At 46.5% G+C, this 24,936-nt stretch overlaps 1 protein-coding gene, 1 non-coding gene and 1 pseudogene across 18 annotated transcripts in view; all 3 read right to left on the reverse strand.

The window, feature by feature from the left end:
* The window catches only part of Trrap (transformation/transcription domain associated protein), a 103,082-nt gene extending 78,652 nt beyond the window's left edge, over positions 1–24,430 (reverse strand). For 13 of the 17 annotated variants that reach the window (XM_075973377.1, XM_075973359.1, XM_075973340.1 and 10 more), the window contains exons 1-16: positions 24,308–24,430; positions 21,905–22,065; positions 21,496–21,545; positions 15,474–15,584; positions 13,708–13,812; positions 11,750–11,833; positions 9,887–9,943; positions 9,590–9,715; positions 7,811–7,888; positions 7,558–7,646; positions 6,333–6,429; positions 3,975–4,113; positions 2,991–3,069; positions 1,713–1,947; positions 308–674; positions 125–222 (exon numbers count right to left, since the gene is read on the reverse strand). In XM_075973377.1, the coding sequence (XP_075829492.1) occupies positions 125–222; positions 308–674; positions 1,713–1,947; positions 2,991–3,069; positions 3,975–4,113; positions 6,333–6,429; positions 7,558–7,646; positions 7,811–7,888; positions 9,590–9,715; positions 9,887–9,943; positions 11,750–11,833; positions 13,708–13,812; positions 15,474–15,584; positions 21,496–21,545; positions 21,905–22,004 (1,815 nt within the window). In that variant the 5' untranslated portion in view covers positions 22,005–22,065; positions 24,308–24,430. Of the gene's footprint in view, positions 1–124; positions 223–307; positions 675–1,712; positions 1,948–2,990; positions 3,070–3,974; positions 4,114–6,332; positions 6,430–7,557; positions 7,647–7,810; positions 7,889–9,589; positions 9,716–9,886; positions 9,944–11,749; positions 11,834–13,707; positions 13,813–15,473; positions 15,585–21,495; positions 21,546–21,904; positions 22,066–23,701; positions 23,837–24,307 lie in introns of those variants that run through there. The other 4 variants (XM_075973367.1, XM_075973349.1, XM_075973260.1 and 1 more) reach the window with 2 other exon arrangements.
* LOC142842817 (small nucleolar RNA SNORA70) lies at positions 18,690–18,815 on the reverse strand (annotated as a pseudogene).
* LOC142842860 (small nucleolar RNA ZL1) lies at positions 21,632–21,826 on the reverse strand. Its single transcript, XR_012909515.1, has one exon. It is a non-coding gene; the product is annotated as a small nucleolar RNA ZL1 (small nucleolar RNA).
* Positions 24,431–24,936: the final 506 nt, after the last annotated feature.

The following is a 24,936-nucleotide window of genomic DNA, read 5'->3' on the forward strand; positions in this document are numbered from 1 at the left end:
GCAACAGAAACAAACCCAGATGCATCCAAACTGGGAGTAAACACCAAAGGTTTGTTCCATCACTAGCACTCCGTCCTAAGGGCACCTTCCATCCGCAACAGCCCGGTTTGCAGCCACTTCATACCTGATAAATATCCAAGGCTTGCATTGCATACTTCACAAGTTTGATGTAAATCTGAGTTTCTTTGGGTTGTAACTGCTTGTTAGGAATAAACTGAGCTTCTAGAAGAGAGAGACTACATTAAAACCTGGCAAACACACCAAGCTAAAAATGTTGTTGGTCCAAATAGTGTAAGAGTAGAATTACCACCAGGTGCTTTACATGACGTTATGCCCCACGTGATGGTCTTGACGCCGCAGACCAAGGTTTTCACCAAACTCCGGCAGTCTGTGACTTGGAATGTCTGCTTATCTTCCTTGTCCTTTTCTCCTTGTTTTTCAAATGAGGGCACAGGGGCTGGGGTGACTGGGGTGGCTGGGGTTGGGGGCGGTGGAGGAGGGGGAGCAGGGGTAGGCACAGGGGCTGGGGAAGGTGCTGGGCCAGGGGCAGCAGGGGCTGTGGGCACCCCAGGCAGCGTGGCTTCTGTAGCTCCCAGTTCAGATTGAGGCTTGCATTTCTTAAAAATGGCTGAGAGCTGGTACCGGGCAATAGTATGGAACTTGAGGACAAAAACCTAATGGCAAAAGAAATTTGGGTCAAGGGAAGGAGTTAAAAGTTAATAGGCAAACATCTGAAACCACTTGATATCACCCTGTCCATCACCACAACAGACAACAGAAGGGGTGATTGCTCAGTCTGAAAAGTGCCTGCCTTGCAAGCAAGAGGATCTGTGTGCAGTTCACAGAACCCATGCAGCAGATCAGGGTATGCTCTTGTAAACCCAGCTCTAGAGAGGCAGACAGCAGGGATCCCCGAGGCTGGCTGGATAGGCAGCAGAGGCTACAAGGTGAACTACAGGCCGACAAGACCTTGCCTTAAACATACAAAACATGCTGCCGAGATGGCGCAGCTATGAAAAGATGACACATCTGTTCCAGAGGACCTAAGACCCATTTCCAGCACTCACGTGGGATGGAATGAGCTCCATGGGACTCTAAAGCCTCTGGCACACATGAACACATGCACTATACACACATAACACATGACTAAAATTTAAAATCAAATCTTTAGAAAACAGAGCCAAGCAGTGACTGGACATGCCTTTAATCATAGCACTTAGGAGGCAGAGGCAGGAGAATCTCAGCAAGTTAGAGGCCAACCAGCCTGATCTACAAAGTGATATCCAAGAAAAGGAAAAAAGGGGAAAAAAAAAAAAACATATGATGGGCCTTGAGGACATCTAAAACGGCTCTGAGTTGAACACACATTTGCACAAAGGTCAACAGCCGCTGGTTTCTGAGCTGGGTGAGCAGCATCCAGTTTTGACCAAAGACTGCTGGAGTGGCCCTTCAGTGCTATGGAAAACCCTTCATCCCTCCCCCAGACACTAACTGGAGTATCTTCAAGCTGCTCTAACTCTCAGGGCAGCCCTGCCAGACAGATGCTGACCATCCCGAGACTGAAGAGAAGCAAACAGAAAAAAGCAGCTTCCGAGTATGACTGCCAGCAGCAGGAGGACCCAGGATTTAAACAATGTGGCCTAACTCCCAAAGCCAAACTCCTATCTGGCCACCTCAGTCGCCTACTCAAGATAAACCAAAGCAGTAGGCACCTCCAGCATCCGCATTAAGACATCTCTGCCGTTGCCACTTTCCTGCTCACTCTTGGAGCGGATGCAGTCCACCAGGTTCAGCAGGAGTTTGCAGGACATTGTTTGGATGCTACTGGGCAGGGACTCATCATCGATGTTCTTGGCAAAGAGCTGGACGGCGAGGGACAGGTCACTGAGGGGCAGGTGCTGGCGAACGTGGTGTACAAGGTCAGCAAGTGTGCTGTAAGCGAGGGGTCTGCAGGAAGAGACGTCACTGTACTCCCTGTAGCCACTGTTGGGACTGCAGTGCTAAGGGAGGAGGATCCAGCATGGCCTTAGTGCCCACCCAGACCCTTGTTCCTCTCCCAGCTGCTTAACTGAAAGGCCCAGTCTGTCTTGTCATGTTTCACTCTACATATTGAAAAGCTGACTTTAACCCAAGTTACAAAGTTCCTGACATCGTTGGCTTTTTTGGTGCTGACTTTAGGAGGGAGGGAAGGGTTAGTTGGCTTACACTTTCAGGTCACAATCTATCATTGCAGGAACTCAGGGAAGGAATTCAAGCTAGAGTTTGAAGCAGCAACAATGGGGGACCCTGCCACTGGCTCAATCACTCTGCTTTTAAACAGCTCAGAATCACCTGCCTAAGGTTGGTGCCACCCGCGGTGGACTGTGCTCTATTAATTAGCAATCAAGAATGTCCCATAAATTGACCATGGGTCAATCTGACAGTGAGCCAGGCGTGGTGGCGCACACCTTTACTCCCAACAGTGAGCCAGGCGTGGTGGTGCACACCTTTACTCCCAACAGTGAGCCAGGCGTGGTGGTGCACACCTTTACTCCCAGCACTCAAGAGGCAGAGGGAGGTAGAATCTGAGTTCCAGGTCAGCTATGGTTACCTAGCTACACCGTTTCAAAATATTAACTAGTTGACAGGATAATGCTCTATATGTTATGACAATGTATTTAATATCTCCTGGGCTATTAAATCATACAAACCGTCCACTAACTTCTACACCTTGGCACAAGTGCATGAACACACACATACAAATAAATTCCAAAAATGTTTAAAGAATTGTTTTTGAAAAAAAAAAAAAAAGAATTGTTTTTGTCGTTGTTGTTTTTGTTTTTAAAACAACCTAAGCACTCCCACACTTCGAAACCTACTGCCATTCTAAATTCAAGAGGTGAGTAGGGCCCAGCGGCCTGCCTGCATTAGAGCTCTCTCATCATGCAGGTCTTCCTGTCCCTGGATATCATGCCAACCAGGCCTGCAGCCTGGGTCTAACAATGCTGTACCTGAGCGTCTCCCGTGCTGTGTATCCAGAGCCAATCAGGATGGATTCATCAAACAGCTTGTCCATGCAGGGGATGAACTCTAGGAAACATTTAAGAACATAAAGGGCTTCACAAACCTTCCACAGTGGTCAGTCTGTGGTCTGGTAGGTGAAGAAAAGGGCATAGAAAAGACTAGAAAGGCACTGTCAAGTGGGATGTTGGCTCTCCCTGGGCCACACAAACCACCTGCCCACAAAGACACGGTCAGGGAATGTTTGTTGTTAGAGAACTGACCAAGATGGGCTGGAGAGATGGCTCAACCATTAAAGAAAGGTTAGGCTCACAACCAATGACATAAGAGAATGAACCAAGACTATGAACAACAAGCACCCAGGACATTTAGGCTCTGGAACAAGACTGGCATACAGCCAGCTTAGTTCTAAAGTAAAGCACATGTCATGCCTCTGGCCACCTGCAGTTTCTCATCCCAACACACACACAATTAGTAAAATAAATCTTAAAAGGGAGGACAAAAGGGTGTGGCGGTGCACGCCTTTAAGCCCAGCACTTGTGAGGCAGAAGGTTTACAGAATGAGTTCTATGGCAGCCAGGGCTACACAGAAAAACCCTGTCTCAAAAAACAAAACAAAACAAAACAAAGCACAAAAAAGAAGTTGGCTCAGTAGAAGACATGTGTTCAACTCCCAGAACCACATAGCAGCTCACAATTAGCTCCATTCTCTGGATCTGACGCCCTCTTCTGGCCTCTACAGACAACAGGCACATATGCGGTGCACAGACCTACACAGATCCAAGTTAACACACACATATATTCATGTATATAAAAGTAAACAAAAAAAATTAAGGAAATGCAAAAATTCCAAAAAAAAATTCTAAGGCAGCAATAAAGAAAGAACAGACATGCGAAGACCATGTAGAACCTCCAGGAAGTCTCCAGGCCTTGCACCGAAGATGGCATGGCCTTCAAGGAAGAGCTAGCCTTACGGTTTCTCAGCTCCGTGGTGAGGATGTGCTTGGCAGCAATGAGGAGCTCTTTCCTGAGGTGTGCAGTCTCCGCTGGGCAATTGGAAAGCAACTGGAGCATGCCTTTCACCATCTGCTGAGAGTACTTGGTCACTAGCTCCTGCCACAGCAAGGAAGACAACAGTCATACTTCAGTGGGAGGCAGCAGAGATAGGAAGCTCATCCTATCACAAATCGTTAGGCCTAATAAGCAAGCACCACCCAAAATGTTTTAGTGTGTACGCGTGTGTGCACAGAGCCGTGCAGCCGGTGTCACCCTGAAGGGAAAGTATGACAACATGGACAGATAGATGGCCTTCCACATGGTCTAAGTGTGGATGCAGCATTTGTATTGCTCTATTGATTTTTAAGTTTCAATAGTAAATATGCATTATTATTTCCTTATTAGAGAGAAAATAGATGCTAAAACCTGTTTTAAAAAATATTCGGGGCTAGAAAGATGTCTTGGAGGTTAGGGGCACTGGCTGCTCTTCCAGAGGACCCCCTTTCAGCTTCTAGCTCCCATGATAAGTGGCTCACAATCACCTGTAACTCAAGATCTAGAGGACCCAATGTCCTCTTCTGCCTTCCACAGGCAGGTACACACACACGGGCACATCTTTTTAAAATAAGCAAATGCCAGGCATGGTAGCACTCATGTTTAATTCCAATACTTAGGAGGCAGAGGTAGGCAGTTATCTGTGAGTCCACCCTGGTCTACCTAACAAGTTCCAGAAAGCTACACAGTAAGTCTCTGGCTCAAAAATCAGTCAGTCCTCTCTTTTAGAGTTTCTTCTCTGTGCAGCCCTGACTACTGTCTTCGAACTCACTTTGTAGGTCAGGCTGGCCTCGAACTCAAGAGATCTGCCTGCCTCTACCGAGTACTGAGATTAAAGGCGTGTGCCACCACAGCCTGGCTCAGTCAGTCCTCAGTGACAAGAGACTGGCTAGGGCAACTCTGAGGAGCTTTAAACATCTTTTCCTGACTCAACACCAAGGAACAAAACCTTCATTTATTTATCTGGTCATGATGGTCAATGTCCACAATCTTGCACTCTGATGATTACGGATGATGGGTTGAAGACCAGCCTGGGCTGCATAGTAAGACTATAATCTAAAGTGATTTTTATCTTAAAACAATTGTTAAACCCTTACAAGTTCCACGCCAGCAGAGACCCTGTCTCCAAAAATAAAACGGCTGAGAAACAAATTCTATTGCAACAGATCAGAATTACATTTATGCCACACTTTAGAACAATTGTTGACTGCCCACACAAAAATTTTATTTAAAAATTACATAGCTTGCTGGGTGGTGGTGGCACATGCCTTTAAATCCAGCACTCGGAGGCAGAGGCAGGCGGATCTCTGTGAATTCAAAGACAGCCTGGTCTAGAGAGTTCATCTAGAGAAAGGGAAAGATCCACATCTCAAGAAAGGAAAAGATGGGCTTGGGGGAGCAGGATGGCTCAGGAGGTAACAGCACTCGCCATGCAAGCCTGGTGACCTGAGTTAGGTCCCAGAACCCCTTAGAGGAGGAAGCAGAGAACCAACTATACACAAATACACAAGAAAATTTTAAAAACAAAAACAAAAACATGGCCTACTGACAGAGTCAGGTCCCCTTTCTCTTTCCTACTGACTTCAGAGAAACAGTTCAGTCCTGACATCTCAGCACCCCTGCCTAGTGAAAGACAGCAGACATGAGTTCAGACACCACCCTGGAGAATACGACTCCACTTTCATAACAGAAAAGGCAAATCTATGGGGACAAAAAACACAGGCCAGGGTTTCCCAGGAACTGGAGATGCCAGGAAGAAACTGACTATAAATGGCCATGAAACTTCAGGGGGACAGAAACCGTCTATAAATTAATGCAGTGACTGGAAGCAATGGTCAATTCAAGGACACATGCACAGAAAATCAATTTTGTTTTATGTAATAACAAAAACAGGGTGTGGAGAGAACTCAGTGGTTAACGTCCTGGCTATGCAAGGCAATCAGGTCAGACTGCTCAAACCTACATAAACTCTGGGTTGGCATGGCAACAGTAATTCCACCCTTGGAAGGTAGAGACAGGACCCCGAGCACAGTACAGACAGGACTAACCATACAATGAGCTCTGGGTTTGATTTTAGAGACCTTACCTCAAAAAGAAGAATGCAGAGAGTGATCTAGGAAGATTCCCTACACCAACCCCTATTCTCTACACATGTGCATGCATTTATAAACACACATATACACATGTGCATCACATACTCACAAATACACACTTACTCAAAGCACACACACATACACATGAAAGAAAAAAAAAAAAACAGCAAATCAAGTCCATGAACTTACCTGGTAAATTCTGATGATATAGGCTAAAAATGACAACGTTTTGATCTGAGCGGCAATGAAGTCAGCATACAGTTCCTTGTTGTAAAGCTTATGTTGCCTGGGCAGGAATTGAATACAAGTCCAACATTAGTCCTTTAGTGACTTGGAATTAAACACCTAGAGAGACTACTAAGTCTTGAAGTTCCTTCATTTCCAGACAGACCACAGCACCACCGCAGCATAAGTGCATCTACTTTTATGCAGTTTCTAAACACATGAAGGGGACTGGAGAAAAGGCTCAGGGGTTAAGAGCACGTGCTGTTTACAGGGAACCCAGGTTCCGTGCCCAGCATCCATGATGGACAGCTCAGAACCTCCTGAAACCATAGCTCCAGAGGAACCTGACGCCCTCTTCTGGCCTACATGGGCACTGCTCTCCTGTGCATATACCCACACATAGACATATTTTTTTAAAAATGAAATAAAAATCAAATAACACAGAAGTTCTAAAAGGCCCAAATCAAACCACAGCACAGCACTCCTAATGTGGACGCCCATGCTGCATCATCTACGTTCCTCAGGGCACCTGTGTGCTGAACACAAGCTCTGGGAATGGCTGGAGACGGTCACTCCTCAGATGCTCCTCAAGGACCTCACAGCCAGAGGGGCTGCACGTCAGCAGAGGGTGTCCTTAAGGAATGCTATTTGGTTTAAGACAAGGATGGATCCCGTGGGCCTGTTCCTCCTCAGCAGGGAGCCCTAGAGGTCACACGCTGTCAGCTTTCTCAAGGAACAGTCAGAACAAGCAATGCCTAGGGACACAGGGAACTTCTAAGATGAGAGAAAACAAACTCCCAGAGCATGTTTTCAACTAAGAGGCCCAGGACGTGGCTCAGCAGCTAAGGATACCTGTTGCCAAAATTGACAAGCTGAGTTCAACTGCTGTGACTCTCAAGATGGAAGAGGAGAACTGACTTCTGCAAACTCACCTCTGACCTCTCCAGCACAGCATGGGCATGCACACACTCACACCCACAGAACACAGATAGATAAAACTTCACAAAAAATTGTAAAAAGAAACTAGAAAAATCATAGCCGCCATCACTATGTCAATAGGAGTTTAAATAAGTCAAAGTGCACAGCGTGTGTTTAAACAATTGTCACATCTCAAGGATAGGGCAGTGGCAATCACTGGCTGAAGAAAGCCCTGTGCCGCCAGCTCTGCCACGGCCTGAGGAACCCTTACCTGGCTTGTGCGGAGACCTGGATGGCGATGGTATTCATGATCAAGGGCACAAACTCGGCAACGACATTGTGGATGTTCAGTTTGTACAGCTGTAGGAAACAGCAAGCGCAGTATTTTTACATTCATCTACCATGGAATGATCTGGCAGACCACAGAGACCATGAGCATTGGGGTTCCCTGTGCATCTGATTCGCTGAAGGAAACTAGACATGAACTTTCACATGAAAAAAAAATGGTTAAGGGGTACACGTACCTGGTACATTAGTACAACAATGATGGGCAGCTCGGCCAGGACTTTCAGGGAAAGTGATCCTCGGGGAATGATGGAGTGCTGTGAGATGCAGAGAGGAGAGGTAACCGTCAGTACCAACAAGGACCACCATGAACACAGACACCAACACATCATTGCAAGTATCGGTGGAGGCTCTATCCTCAGCCTTTAGACAACTGAGCACGCTGGCGCATGCCTCTGATCCTAGCACTAGGGAAGTGTGGGGTCAGTTGAAGACTCCTCAGTGCATAGCAAGTTGGATGCCAGCTTGGGCTACATGTGACGGCCCACAGGAAGGCATTTTAGCATTTGTGCTTGTACTGAGACAAGACTTCCTCTTGTGCTGAGGAGAACCAAACTGAGTTTTAAGCAGAGCTCAGTCCATTGCTTACTGGTAGTGTGCTTCTGCCCGTCTTTATGTTTTAAGAGTCCTGAAGAAGCTCCTTCAGCCTCTCCTGGATTTACTATAAGCATTTTTCTACATATAAATATCAAATAAAGCCTGTAGGCTAAATTGGACATTTGAAGTTTTTCTTGTTCTTTTAAGTCAGATATTGGCTTTAAAAGCTGGGTGTGTTGCTGGGCTGGGTAGCACACATCTTTACTACCAGCTCTTAAGAAGCAGAGACAGGTGGACCTCTAAGTTTAAGGCCAGCCTGATCTACATTATGAGACCTTGTCTCGGGGGGAAAAAAAGAAAGGAAGAAAGAAAAAGAGACTGGATGTTGAGGTACATGGTACATGACTAAAGCAGTAGGATTGCTGTGAGTTACAAGTTCAAGGCCAGCCTGGGTCACATAGTCAGACTCTTTCAAAAACCAGACAGTTGGGACTGGTATTGCATGCTCACAATCCCAGCATTTAGAATGCAGAGACAGGAGATGAACCAAGAGTAGGGAGGCCTTATCTCCAAACCAAGCTTCCTATCTCACAGACATACCCACAACCCCCAAATTTCTTAGGTGATTTGAATCTCTTTGGATTTTTTCCAAGGGAACTGAGGTCTCTTACTGTAAAGAGTAGCAGGCTAGGTATGGGGCAGAGAGATTCTGATCTGCTAGAAGTCCTTTGAAGCTATAGGTAAAATTAAAGTTCTCTGGGCCAGAGAAGACCCAGATGGTCCTCAGCCCCACTCTGGTTTGATGACTCTGTAAAAGTTTGTGAACCTTCCCCTCGACCTTGTTTTTCCAGTTTTTATCTGGAAATCTGTGTCTTGGACTCTGCAGAGGTAATATGAGTGCTGTTTGTCACGTAGGAGAGATGTGGTGACCTTTTGCCATGACTCATTTTGGGGGCTGAGTTGAGAATGTTTTTCTGGGGCTAGGGGCATGTGTCTGTTGGACCACATCTCTCCTTGGTAGGCTAGTCTTTTTTTGTTTTGTTTTTTTCAAGACAGGGTTTCTCTGTAGCTTTGGAGCCTGTCCTGGAACTAGCTCTTATAGACCAGGCTAGCCTCGAACTCACAGAGATCCGCCTGCCTCTGCCTCCCGAGTGCTGGGATTAAAGGCGTGCACCACCACCACCTGGTGGTAGGCTGGTCTTTACAGCCAAATATCACCAGTGCCCAAGGGCTCACCTTCACCACCTCCAAGATACAGGGCAGGACCAGGCTTGTGCCTCCAGGTAAAGAAAAGAGGAAAAAAGAAAACCAAATGGTCTAAGTTAACTCATTTCCCCCTTTAACAAATAGAGAAGCCACAGATTTGGAAAGAGAACATGAAAACGAGACAAGGCTGTCACCAGGGAGGGAGAAACACCCACCGTGCGTGTCTCGCTGTCTTCCCGCTCAGGATTGACCTTCACAGCAATTGTCGTGATCATGCCCACCATCTCTGGTGGAGGTACTGTGTTTTCAGGGATCCCCTGAGGATTCTCAAAGTAGCGGTTCTGCACAGAAAGAAGACAATAATGGCAAAACAGTGTGCTTGTCTTTAGTATTACCTACCCTAGAACCAGAAACCCACCCCAGTCACTTCTTTAACTAAACCTTTCCAAACACACTTGGAACAGGTGTTAAATAAATATAAGCAATAAACTCAAGCTTTAACACAAACATACCACAACTTTTGGAAGCTCCTTGTAAATCTGTTTCACAAAATCCAGAAAGTGATGAATCTAAAAACAAAAACCAGAAACGCTTTGAGAACATACTTATAGGGTCAGTGACAGCTCAGGGGGTACAGGCGCTTACCATTCAAGCCTGACACCTCACTGAAGACATGGCCGAGTTGTTCTCTTTACTCCACACATGTGCTTAGGCACACTCACCACCACCCCAAAATACCCTTTTAATGATATTAAAAGGTAGGAACTACCAGGCAAGATACAAATGGGCAATGGACATAAACAAAGCAAAGCAAAACACAAACACACACACAAAGAGGAAGAAAAAAATGAGACCGAAAGATACTGATGAACAGAAACCAATTTTCTATCTCAGAAACAGCCGAGGGATGAACACTTAGGAAAGGCCATTATGTGCTCTTAGAAAACAGTGGATTGTGGGTTGGCTGCTCTCACAGAGGAACCAGACTGGATCCTCAGCACCCATGTATCTGGCAGCTCACAACTGCCTATGTAACTTCAGTTCTGGGAGATCCAGCACCCTTTTCTCATCTCAGATGGCAACCACACACACACGCTACATCCATCAAGATGGCATACATGTATTTTAAAAATAAAATGAATAAAACACACGTGTAATTGAATAAACACATGTTTGAGATGATTCAAGAATAGAGACTACCAAGTGAATCAAACCAACCAGGGTTCCCAGAATCAGTCTGAACACATGTGAAGCATTGGAACTGTACTCTGACTCAGTAACCCCACTTCTGCAAGCCTAGTTAATTGAATAACCTGGTCCATAAATGAAAAATATTTGGCAATAGCCATTAAGAAGAAAATTTGAACTGGGCAGTGGTGGCGCACACCTTTAATCCCAGAACTCAGGAAGGCAGAGGTAGGTTGATCTCTATGAATTCGAAGTCAGGCTGGTCTACGAAGTGAGTTCCAAGACAACCAGGGCTACACAGAGAAACCTGGTCTCAAAACAAAAGACAAAAAAAAGGGAGAAATAAAAAACAAAAAATAGAAAAGACTTTAAGTGCCCAGAAATATGCTGATAAAAAGAAAATCAAGGCTGGAGAAGGGACTCAGGGGTTCAGGGCAGTTTCTGCTCGCAAAGAACGTGAGTTCAGTTCCCAGCACCCACGCCAGGCAGCTTACAACTTCCTGTAAACCCATCTTCAAGGGATGTGACATCCTCTTCTGTCCTCCATGGACATCTGCACACATGTCATTTACAAGGCAAAGAACTTGGTCCCCCAAAGCTACAGTTTACCCAGCATCGCTCTACTGCTGGGCTACAGAATTGAGATCAAACCAGCTCCAACTTCAGAATTCCCCTTTATCCTTACCCAAAAGAAAATGGTTGGAACTTCCAGTCCATCAAATCCAGGGAGATATCTGTACACTCATGCAAACAGAAATCATAAAGACAGCTCTAAAGAGGAGAACAGTGGAGCATTGAGCAGGAATATTCTTAAAGTGTGCTATGTGCTTCATGAAAAGGCCCTTCCATTACTCAGCACAAGACAAGAAGCAGAGGTTAGTAGGGGATACAGAATTTCTCCGAACTGAGGCTCTATTTTCTACACAGTACTTGTTCAATAGACTCATGTAAGGGAAAGGGCCAGTCAACTCATGTAAGGGTAAAGACCAGCAAGATGGCTCACAAAGTAAAGGTAATTGCTACCAAGTCTAACTATCTGAATTTAATTCCTGGGACCCAAGTCATAGAAGAAGAGATCCAACCATGCCAAGTTGACCTCTGAATACCAAGGACATGCCATATCACATTTGTACACACACACACACACACACACACACACACACACACACACACACGTAATAACTTACTTCTTGCGTGATTGGTGGCCTGAACTGTTTGTGCAGTTCAATAATTATTCTTAGACAAATAAGAACATTTTCTTCATTTTCAGTCTTTAAACAACAACAGAAAAAAAAATCAAGTTACATTTTTGAACACATTTTAATCTCAAGATTAAGATAAACTGTTGATGGAAATGGTGGTGCCTGCCTTTAATCCCAGTACTTGGGAGGCAGAGGCAGGCAGAGTTAGGGTTCGCCTGATCTACACAGTGAGTTCCAGGCCAACCAAGACTACATAGTGAGACTCTGTCTCAACAAAAATAAACCATCTAGGCATTTTCTAAGTGTTTGTCTTCCTGAATCAATCAGTTTGTTTGAGTTGCTGAAAAGCACAGTTCTCAGATCCAACAGTCCTTGACAGAGAGAGCAACAGTCTTTTGGGCCATCTGAACAGCATCCCACCAATGCATTAGGGTAACTCGGAGAAAGGTGACCTAGCATATATGACACAGAGCAAGTCATGCATGAATTACCACCTCTTCCTCCCTTTTGATATAGGGGTTCATGTATCCTAAGCCTGATCTGAACTCACTTTGTGTCTAAGGATGACCTTGAACTCCTGAGTGCTGGGGTAAGAACTGTGCTTCACCCAGCCTGGTTTATATGGTACTGAGGGTTTCATGCATGCTAGGCACTCTACCAGGCTAGCCTCAAACTCAATGAGAGCACTCTGTGTCTCCCAAATGTTGGTATTAGAGGTGTCCACCATAACAAGCCTGAATCGATGCGATGCTTTAGCGGCTAAATGACATCCTGCCTGAAAACCAACAACAAAAAATGGCTCACTGCTTGGAAATACAGATCCAAAAACCCAAAACCTGAACTGCTCTGAACTCCTAAAGTTTTTGAGCACCTGACAACTAGGAAAATCTATGCCTGACTTCACATAATGGTTTTAAGTCAAAACGAACATAGATACTGTAAAAAAGGCTTTATAAAATTATCTTCAAGCTACCTACAGAAGGTGCCCGTGGTAATCGACCGAACTTCACATTCAGGCTCAGACTACAGCCCTAAAATATCCTGTTATGTATATACAAATACTCCAAAACTCAATATAAAATAAAAATTCCCAATACTCCCATTCCCAAATATTTGGGGTAAAGGGTGCTCAACCCATGTTGTCAAAAGACAAAGGAAAAACAATCAGGTACTGAGCAGCCTCTATGGACTGGACCAGGTGCTAAGTGCAGGCCCATACTCTGCTCTGTGAGGGAGGGACCAGCCACGTTCTACCCTCGAGGTCACGGAGCCTCAGAGAGCGTAGGCAATGTGGCCAATGTGGTCAGTTATGAACGGCAGAGCTGAGGCAAGATCCCAAGACTGTCTCCTAAGAAAACTTTATCTTCTCAAGGGCCTGAGGCACAATGGGATTCTAAATGCGTCAAGACGTGGGGAAACAAAAATATAGTAAACACATTCACCTAGGAATCTAAGGTCTTTCTGAACATGGTGGCACATGCCTTTAATCCCAACCACCTCAGAGACAAGGGCAGGCCAACCTGGTCTACTCAACATGTTCCAGGAAGGCCAGGGTTACACTGTGAGACCTTGTCTCAAAAAGAAAAAAGGGCCAGGTGTGTTGGCAAACACTTTCAATCCCAGCACTTAGGAAGCAGAAGCTGGTGAATCTCTGAGTTCAAGGCCAGCCTGGTCTAAATAGGGAGTTCCAGGTCTGCTTGGGCTGCACTGTGAAACTCTGTCTTTAAAAAAAAAAAAAAGTATTCAAATATGTAGTCTTTCTGAATCATAGAGACATTAAGAAAAATTTCACTCATTTAAGCAGATCTTTTTTTTTTTGACAGGGTTTCTCTGTGTAAACTCATTTAAGCAGATCTTTAGTGAGTCATAGACAATTGGATTTATAGCAAGAAAAATCATGGAATGTTTTAAACATGGCTGTTAAGACAATTCTCAAAGATTACCTCTAAAAATCGAAACATCACAGAGAGAACGTTTTTCGTATGAGGACGAAGATGCTCATTGGTCGGTATCCTGTGAAGTATTTCGAGTACTAGCTTCCGCAGTTGCTGACAAGGAAACACAAAGTAAACCACAGAAGTTCCAAACTCACTGTTTAACATGGCTGACTGTACCCAGCACCAGCAACCACCACCTAAGAGGGATTTGACCTTTAGAGACCTGCAAATTCACATGTAACCCACAGTATGTGTGCAGATCATTCATCTTCAGTAACTCCGTAACTCTGTAACAAGTCCACTGTGGTTTTTACAACCTCACCAGTACACCCAGCACAAGACACAGCTGTGAGGATGGAGTAGAATGAAACCAAAGAGCAAACATGGACTCTTAAGAGGAAAGAGAAAGGGCCAGAGAGATGACTCATGATTAAAAGCCCTTCTTACTCTTGCAGAGGACAGGAGTTTAGTTTCAGCACCCATCAGGTGACTCTCAACCACCTGTGACTCCAGCTCCACAAAACCCAACACGCACTTCTGACTTCCAAGAGACCATGAACTCAAATGTGCTCATGCACCCATGCACAAAGACACATAATCAGTAATAAAATACATCTTTGGGGCTAGAGATTGCTTAGCAGTTAAGAACAGTAACTAGCTGCTCTTCCAGAGGACCTGGGTTCTAATCCCAGGACACACGCAGTAGCCTCTTCTGGCCTCCATAGGCACAAGAGACGCTTGCGATATATAGACACACATGCAGGCAGAACACCCTACACATTTCTTTTCCGGTTTTGACTGAAAAAAAAGAAGCTCCTTAAAAGAGTAAAGAAAATGCAAAGAACACAAAATAACTAATTTTAGGGTTCCCCTGACACACATCTCCTGTTCTTGAGAGCCGTGTGTTTCAGTCATGTTGCACTAAGCCCCTGGATTCGGTACAGCAACTCCAAACCATGAGGCCAGTCACGTACTTAAGCTCTCAGGTAAAACCGAAAACTGCTCCAGCTACCAACAAACCTCACCAGCACTACAGCAACTGATCTCAGATTCTTTAAGTAAAAGCTGACACAGAGAAAACAATGGCATAGTAGTCTATGTTGCTTATGTGGTTAGAGGTACTGGGAGGTGATGCTGAACTATAGAATTCTTTTTTTTTAATTGTTCAGGTGTGCAGGTGCCAAAGGAAGCCAGAGATACGAGGTCTGGCTGGTTCGAGAGCCATCTTGCCTGGGTGCTGGGAACCGAACTCTGGCCCTTTGCAAGAGTAGCATAGACTCTTAATCACTGAGTCAGCTCTTCAGTCACACTTAACTGTTTGATTGATTTATTATACGTGGGCATATCACAGAGCACATGTAGAGGCTAGAGGACAACCTTCAGGGGTCAGATCTCCCCTTCTGTCACATGAGTCTCACCAGACTGAACTCTGGTTCTCAGGCTTGGGGGCCAGCACCTTTGTCTGCTGCGTGATCTCAGCAGCCCTCTTTTGTGCCCAATTGACTAATCCGCATACACACACCCCTAGCTTTTGTGCCCAATTGACTAATCCGCATACACACACCCCTAGCTGACAGATGCAAATAACTGAACCCGCAGAAAAGATGGATAAAGTCAAGGAGATAGCTGTCCTGAGTGGTTACCCTGATGACAAAACCTCTTTCACTCCTGGGTGAACTTCCATTCTTTGATTTTGTTATGTTGTTTTATTCATTTTCACTTCTGATCCTCCATGTGCCATTTTTCTTTCCCTGCTACTGTGAACAGATTACCTGGGCTGGCTTCTCCTGAAGAAACTGGACTTCTCCATCTTGGAGAAAGGTAAGAAATCGAGGGATGATATGTTCCAGGAATGTAGAATACTGAGGAGACGACGTGACGTTCTAGGTGGCAGTGAAAAGGAAAGGCATAGTAAGGTATGTGTTTATTTTCATTTTCAATTCATACAACAAGCTCAAAGAAAACATTTTTTTCAACTCATGCTTGTGCCCGTATGAGGTTTTATGTGCACCACCACCTGCATCCAAGTTTCCGAGGAGGACACAAGAAGGCATCAGATCCCTTGGAACTGGAGTCACAAGTCACTGAGCTAGAACCAAACCCAGGCAGGTCTTCTGCAGGAGCTGGATACACTCTTAACCACTGAGACAGCTAAACACTTCCAGATCGACAGTAATCCCAGTGCTTTCAGGAGCGTCTGAGACAACACCACACTAAATAAATTCAGATCTCAAGTCTAATAAAGAGAATTAAGTACTAAAATTTACTATTAAAATTGGATATGGTAGGGGGTAGCAGAGATGGCTCACAAGTTAAGCTTTCTGCCTTTCTCTTTCTCTGGGACCTGAGTTTGGTTCCTGGCACCCATGGCAGGTAGATCTCAACTGCCTGTAACTCCAGCCTGAAGAGATTCAACATCCTCTTCTGGACTCCACAGAGATCCACATACACAAAGACAAAGACACACACACACACACTCAATGGTGGAGCATTTGCCTAGTCGGCCTGAGGTTCTGGGTTCGGTTCCCAGCACCGCACGACACAATAGCACAAGAAATTACAGCAATGAAGTGTCTGTTGAAGGATGACTGGCTCAACATATGTGGTACATAAACACAGTGAACTGCAATTCTCAACCATTCAAAAAAAAAAATCTGATCCGCTCCTGTCCTTTGGGGAAAAGAAAACAGCATGCACAATCACTATGCTAAATGAAACAAGCTGCTTATAAAAGTAAGTTCTACAGCCTCACTCATGTTATAGGCTGAATAACTCATATAACCTGAACAAAAAATACTAACTAGGCTGGAAAGAATACAGAAGAGAGACAGGGAAGGTGGACCAATGGGATGAACAAGTTCTGGCTTACTGCTTCAGGGTGGGGTGACTATCAAGAACAACATTCTGTACCTATGAAAGAGCAAATCATCCCTGCATTCGGGAGGTAGAGGCAGGTGAACGTCCAAGAGTTCAAGGCCAGCCTTGTCCATGCACTGAGTTCTAGGACAGTCAGGACTATACAGAGAGACTCTGTTTAAGGAAAAACAAAGGACAAATGATAATAATAAAAATAAAGGAAGCTGGGTGGTTGGTGGCGCACGCCTTTAATCCCAGCACTTGGGAGGCAGAGGCAGGCAGATCTCTGTGAGTTCAGGCCAGCCTGGTCTACGAGAGCTAGTTTCAGGACAGGCTCCAAAGCTACAGAGAAACCCTGTCTTGAAAAGCTCAAAAACAAACAAATAAATAAAGATAGATAGATAGGGGCTGGAGAGATGGCTCAGTGGTTAAGAGCATTGCCTGCTCTTCCAAAGGTCCTGAGTTCAAATCCCAGCAACCACATGATAGCTTACAACCATCTGTAATGAGGTCTGGTGCCCTCTTCTGGCCTGCAGGCATACATGCAGACAGACAGAATATTGTATACATAATAAATGAATAAATATTATTAAAAAAGATAGATAGATAGGTAGATAGGTAGATAGGTAGATAGGTAGATAGGTAGATAGATAGATAGATAGATAGATAGATAGATAGATAGATGATAGTAGATAGAGGGAGGAGCTAGCTAAAAGGATTCTGAATATTCTCTCCATAAAGAGACAGTGTTTTGAGAAGCCATGTTTCACCTGACCACTGTACACTGCATGTGGATCACACCACCTGGCACATTGTTCTATATATACATCAGGTTACAAGGCATTTAGGGTTGATGAACTTTCTGCCACACATGATGAGCCAAGTTCAATTCCTGGGACCCACATGGTAGGAGAGAACACTCCTGTCAATTATCCTTTGAGTTCCACATGCAAACCCCAAGTACACACAGAAATGTAATTTGAACAAAAGTAAATAACAAATAAATTCAAGCAAAGCAACGAAAAAATGTTAATGCTCTGAAAAATACTGAACATTCAAGACTGACCTCCAAAGCCAGTCAGCTAGGTGCATGCCTCTAACCTAGCACAAGGATGAGGCAGGAGGATCCTGAGTTAGAGGCTGTTCTGTGCTACAAAGCCAGACACCATCGGGGGGGGGGGTGGATAAGGAGGGGTGTCATTTAGGTCCTCACTTATAGAAACACTCATACACTTAAACTATCTTTGGAGAACCCTAACATATTAGCCACAAATAGTGGTAAAACCCTTTAGCCCCAGGACTGGAGAGGCAGAGGCAAGCAGATCTCTGAGTTTCAGGCCAGCCCCTCTCTATACTGAGTTATAGACCAGCCACAGCTACAGAATGAGACACTGTCTCAAAAAAGATAAGACGTTTACAGCAGCCAATATAAAGCCAATAGGTACCACATAATGATGAACCACGCATGGCAGTGGTCCTGTAACATCCTAAAGGAGCCCAAGAAAGTCCTGCCTATGAGCCTGTGGTGTCACAGGCATCAGAGCATCCAGGCAATACCCATGTCCTTGCGGTGGTGGGATGTCAACAGGCCCGTGCTACTCTCAGATAAAGTCCAGCACGCTCTGTTCTGTGCAGTGGTTAAAGCCCACAGCAAACACCCGCACTGTGGTGTCTGGGTTAACTCCACTGTGCGTCTGTAGCTTCTTCGTTCTTTATAAAGACACACAGGATGGGAGATTCATACTACACGTGATATGGTGTGGTGTGGTGTGGACAGGGGAAGCCCTCAGAAATGCAGGCTGCCATTTGTCCAGGCAGCAACTGTGGATGTATCTGAGTCAGCAGCTACGGGACAAGCCACCGTTTCTCCAAGTTCACCTGCATCAAACATGGTGCAGCACCACGTCTTTGAGGGAGAGGCCTTCTGTTGGTCAGAGAACTAAAGCTTGACTCTACACAAGGCCTCATTCACACGCTCCTTATTTTGCAGTTTGGGGAAAAAGGACATAATCACCTGGCCAGCATGAACTCTGGCCACTGTGTCCTGGAGCTTCCCAAAGGCACCCTGCAGATCTTCCTGGAGCCAAGGTTGGGGACAGCACTGAAATTGGAGACATGATTATCTGCAAGAAAATTGCCTTGAAAGTCCCCCAGGGCATCCCATAGGCTGCCTACACACCCAAGGAGGAGGCTGCTTGCAATCCTTACACTCCTTGTCCCCGCCAGGAAAGGAACTAGGTCGGCTCAATTGGCTACAGACTTTCTCAATTTTTTGAGACAGTCTCATGATGCTGCCTGACTGGGATACATAGGCAGACGTCTCTAGGGGCTTGTCATCATTATTTCAATATATGTGTCTTTCAAAGCCTCTGTCAAACAGTGTGCTCTGTTACACACTGGCAGGAGCCACACAGATTTTGGTCATATTAAGAGGCAGGCTAGTGAGACAGCTCACAGGGAAAGGTACTGATCACTGGACAGCACCTTCCAGGGAACCACACAGTGAGGGAGAACCAATTCCTTCAAGTTGCCCTCTAGCCTCTGCACATGTGCCATGGCATGCATGTCTGTGCACATACTTGCATATGCACACACGGGTACAACTGTAATTTTCTAAAGAGGCTATGTTGACTGACTGACCTATCTCATCTATGTCTGTAAGTATACTCAATGATGCTCCAATAACAGAACTGACCAATGACACAATTCTCAGAACACATTCCAGTCATTCAATGCCCAGTTGTTCACAAAGTGAAACCAAAAGCATAAGAGAACGTGTGAACAAATAAACAGGGACTATACAGAGAAATGAAATCCAAGGAGCACAATGAAAAACCTAGAACCGAAGATAAAGAGACTTTAGAAACGTGGAAAACAAACTGAAAATAAAGTCTGGAGATGATAGTATCCTTAAAGTTAGATCAAGAATGACTCAGCCGTTACGAGATCTTACTTTTTTTTTTTTTTTTTTGGTTTTAGTCCTGACTGTCCTAGAACTTTCTCTGTAGAACAGGCTGGCTTTGAACTCACAGAAATCCACGTTTCTGCCTCCTGAGTGCTGGGATTAAAGGCGTGTGCCACCACCACCCGGGAGAGCTTACTATTCCTGCAGGGATCCTGGACTGACTTTCTTACACCTACATGGCTTCCACAAGCTCCATTAACTCCAGGGCCTGACACCTTCTTCCGGCCCCCACAGGCACTCATGCACACGGCTGGGCATTCATACAGATACACATCAAACCAAAGATCTTTGTTGGGTTTTGTTGTTGTTTATAAAATCAATCAATACTTTTCCAGTGTAAAAACAAATCAAAGGCCAATTGTAGGCAGAGTCTGGGCGATCTGTGGGTCAATATAAAATGGTACAAATCCAAGAAACCCAGAAGGGAGCACGGCTTTATTAAGGTGACAGACATCAGAAGCACTGGAAACAGAAATGACTGACAGCCCATCATGTCAGATGAGCACTCACCTGAACGTAACCAATCACAACATAAACTTGAATGTGGTCAAGTGAAAACATGTAAAGAGAGCCCCCTTAAAAATAAAAATGCCACCACACAGCAACCAAAACAAAGCCAACAACCTGCACACGACGCTGAGACTGCCACCAGGAAGACGGCCATATCCTGAGTGGTTTCAAATTCCTGTTGAAATACTACCAGTTGCCTAGACTCTATGGGGCACGGCAAACGGCACTGGGGGTAAAGACACTTACTGCCAAGCCTAAAGGAGAACCCACACTGTAGAAAGCAAGCTGTTTGCTAAGCTCTACATGCACCTCATATGTGCCCAAGCACAAACAGACACAAAGTAAGTGTTTAGGGGGAAAACCTTCTTCCCAAACACTTTCACACTGTATCCCAGGCTGGTGTTGAGCTGTACATACAGCCCAGGCTGGCGCAGAGCTGTAGATATAGCCCAGGCTGGCAGAGCTGTACATATAGCCCAGGCTGGCACATAGTTGTACATATAGCCCAGGTTGGCGCAGAGCTGTACATATAGCCCAGGCTGGCGCAGAGCTGTACATATAGCCCAGGTTGGCGCAGAGCTGTACATATAGCCCAGGCTGGCACATAGTTGTACGTATAGCCCAGGCTGGCACAGAGCTGTAGATATAGCCCAGGCTGGCACATAGTTGTACATATAGCCCAGGCTGGCACAGAGCTGTAGATATAGCCCAGGCTGGCACTGAATAGTTACTGACAGTCCTCCTGCTCCAGCTTTCCCATTGCTGGAATTACAGGAGTATGCTATCACGGGCTAGCCTTTGCAATCAGTGACCTCTGAGTCAGTAACAGAAAAAGGATCGACTGGGCTGGACAGATGGTTCAGCAGTGGAAGTGCTAGCCACATAAACCTGAAGCCCCGAGTTCAGTCCCCAGAGCCGATGTAAAGGTGAAGACGGGAGGAGAAAACCATTTCCCGCAGTGTGCTCTGACATCACCTGCACACTGCAGTGCTTCTGTACCCTCCCCCACATCGACTAAAGACAACTTTTAGAAAGACTGACTAAAGGGCTGGAAGATGACTCGGCAGGTCAAGATCACCCAGAACGGCAAGCTGAAAACCTGAGTTTGATGCCCAGAGCCCACGTAAAGGTAGGAGAGAACCACTCCACAATGCTGTCCCTAACCTCCATGCAAACACGGTGGTGGCGTGTGCACCCCACACACATCTTACACATGATAAGATAGCAAATATTAATAAACACTGAGTGTGAAAATACATAGCCCAGGAAACAAACAAAACTGCAGGGCCATCAAAATGGCTCAAGTTCAATCCATAGGTCCACATGATGGAAGGAAAAAACAGAGTCCCCTCCCTAGATTGCCCTGTGAACAGCACATAGCGCTGTGGCATGGACAGGCAAACACACATTCCAAAATCAAAATAAATGTCATTTTTTAAAACGGCAAAGCATAAAATTCATACCTCAAAGTTTTCACTCACTTCCTGCATCATTTTCAACTTCGTTTCATCAGCTGTAAATGGCATAACAAACCATCATGTTACTGAAACTACCTTAAGGAGGCTTTCAAAAAAAAAAAATCACTGGACTTAAGAAAGAGAAGCAATCAGATCTTATCAGTTTGACTGTCACAGCCCAGAAGAAGGCACATGGCTAGGTCCCTACCACCAATCACACCACACCCATCCTCAGACTCACGTGTGCATGCACAGACAAGGATACAGACACACACACAGGCACACACACTGTGCCTCTCTGGGGCTCCAGCAATATTGTTCATCACTTTGCTTCTCCACAAGGTAGCAAGGGGGAAACCAAGGACAAACATTAAGGTTGTTATTTATCCCAATATGTCAAAAAGGATCGACTCACGTGTATTTACATCTGTGAGAGCTGCCACAAACTGAAGGTATTTCTTCATCAGAGTGGTTTGGTCGACCACCGTGGCCCCCTGGGTTGCAACAAACGCCATCTTTCTTCTGTGTTTGTTTCTTTCTCAAAACTAAAGCACCAAGTCCATGAGCTCACCCAGCCTGTGAAAAGAAACATCCCATTAGCAGCTTTCAGTCACACACTCACACACACACACACACACACACACACACACACACACACACACACACACATATAGCTGGGCATGGTGGGAAATGCAGGAGACTGGCTAGCCTGGTCTACATAGTAAGTTCCAAGCCAGCCAGAGCTACATGAGACCCTGTGTCAAAAGAAGATACACACACTGTGGTGGAGTCCTTGTCCTGGCTTTCATCACCAGCACTATGTAAATAATTAAAGAAATAAGTAAACCATTTTCCTCTGCATCACCTCCAAGACCCTGAAGTGTCCAGGAAGCTGTAGATTTTATCTGCAGTCGAAGCACAGATCATACTCAAAGAATGCTTCTTCTTAGCACTACGTTTACTTACTGGGGTCGAGGGAGGTGTGTGCAACACCGCACTTACAGAGGTCAGGGGACAACTTGGGGAACTCCCTTCCTTCTGTCCACCATGTGGGTCTTGGGGACTGAGCTCGGGTCATCTGACTTTGACCCCAAGCACCACCTCACCGGCCCCAAAGAATGCTTTAAGAGCACCTCGGTGAATTGGAAACAGGTTGGCCCTAGCTCCTAATGTAAAAATGCTTGCTGCCAAGCCTGGAGAACTGACTTCATCCTGGTGAGCCACGGGATGGAAGGACAGGCTCCTGCAGCTGTCCTGTAACTTCCACATGCATGCCTAACACACATATGCAAACAAACGAATGTTAAAAATAAATAAGTAAGAATAGCTAAGTATGGTGGAGTGCGACTTTAATCCTAGCACTCAAGAGCGATCCGGAACAGCCAGGCCCATGTAATATCTGAGACCCTGTAATCCTAGCACTCAAGAGTGATCCGGAACAGCCAGGCCCATGTAATATCTGAGACCCTGTAATCCTAGCACTCAAGAGTGATCCGGAACAGCCAGGCCCATGTAATATCTGAGACCCTGTAATCCTAGCACTCAAGAGTGATCCGGAACAGCCAGGCCCATGTAATATCTGAGACCCTGTTTGTAGGGAGAAAATGAAAGTCCAAAGCTAAGGTGACTATCAGCCTTGCTATGGTGACTTGCCTAAACTCTTACCTTTTCGTATCATGGTCCCTCCTCCAAACACTGCAGGGCCCTTACACCCAGGGACTGCTAACTAGACTCAGGGTCACAGTCTTCTGAAGCCCTAGTCCTGCCCAAACTTTTTATCTAACTTTTCTGCTGTGGAGGTGATGTCCTGAAGCTCGGATAAGGAGGAGCTGGGTGTGGGTAGGGATGGCCTTGATTCTTGAACCCCACCCCTGACAAGCCTGTGCCCCATCACCCCCAGGTTTAGGAGGTTCTGGGGAATGGAACCCAGACTCTTTGGTATGCTGGGCGGGCTTTCTATTCTCTGAGCTATAGACCCAACATCTGCGCAGATTTTTTGCGACACTTATTTCTCTTCTTAGAAGCCATTAAATGTGCCATTTCCAAGCCCCCACCCAAGCCTCCCAGCAGCTCGGCCTAGCTTTCCCCTGGGCTTAGACCCTGACATCAGGTGAAGAACCTATTTCACCTGTGGATTCCGGAAGGAGGTTTTGAACTTTCCGGGAGGCTATGACCTCAAACCTGGATGCCCACGAGCCCACGGAACCCCTACCCAGGTAAGGAAAAGGCAAACGGCCCCGCTGTCCGCTGTCCTCCGTCGAGTCCGCCCCGCCCACGACGCTCGACTGGCTTGACACCGCGCCGCCGAGCCGCCAGGGGGCGCTGCAGCCACCGCTACCTTCACTCTCAGCGTCTGGCCCGGAGAGCCAGGTGCCTGCGTGGAGGCCCGCAGATGCCAGGATGGCTTTGGTAGGGCGCCGCAGCCCCCGCGACTCCTCACTCAATCCCTTCCCGTCGCAAACGGTCTTCGGGTTCCCTCCTTTTGTCGCCAGTCCTTCCTGAGACTCTCAGCGACCACCCCCAAGCAGGCCGCTGAGCTACGGCGAGCGCCGAGGGCCAATCCCCACGACCGATAGCGCTGCGCGTCCCGCCGTCCGCTCCAGCGTAGCCAAGCACCGCGGAGTGCTAAATACTGCAGTGAGGCAGATCCAGCCAAAGAGAGCTCCCTTGGGGCCTGAAGAACCTCGGCCTTGCCGGGACTGTCTTCTCCGCCCCTCTCTGGAGCGTCGCGCTGCACCGATCTCTTCCCTCACGCCTGAGACACGCACACGCGCGCGTGCATCTCCCGGGGTCGTTCGCCCGCCTGCCCCGTGCTTACCGGGACCTGCCAGCTGGCTTCCTGTATTCGATCCAGGCCGCCAGCGAACTCTTCGTCGCCTCAGTCGCCGCCGCCGCCGCCGCCGCCGCTGCTCTGCGTTCAGTCCCGCCCCTACTTAAAGCCGCGGCGTCCGCCCACCGAGAACTGAGCCAGGATGCACCGCCCCCAAGTGGGTGCGGCTTGGGCGGGCGGCGGGGCAGGGAGGGGCGGCTGTGGCCTGGATGGGCGAGCTGTCCTTTTAAATCATCGCCTTGGGGTGACCTACCTACCTGGGAAGCACCCAGGCCTGAGGGGCTGTGAGCTGCTGCAGCTTCAAGATTCGTGATTCCTAAGTCCTTTTAACCCGCAGGGGCCAGGCTGAGGGGTGATGGACACCCGAAATACCTATTCAGTTGGTCCGCAGTTAGACTGAGTGAGTGTGTGGCCTTCAGGGCTGGACTTCCCTTCGCTGAGACGTCTTTTTTTCCCCTCTTCCTGCAATGCTGGATGTTGAACTTAGGGTTTCACATACACTAGGCCTAAGTTCTACTACTGATCTATAGTCTCAACCACCAGAGAGTCTTCATAGTTGATGCAAGCGGGAAGAGGTAATGAAGGCTTTTTTTTTTTTTGGCGGGGGGGGGGGGAGG

Source organism: Microtus pennsylvanicus, chromosome 1 (genome assembly GCF_037038515.1).
Source record: "Microtus pennsylvanicus isolate mMicPen1 chromosome 1, mMicPen1.hap1, whole genome shotgun sequence".
Classification (NCBI taxonomy): Eukaryota; Metazoa; Chordata; class Mammalia; order Rodentia; family Cricetidae; genus Microtus; species Microtus pennsylvanicus.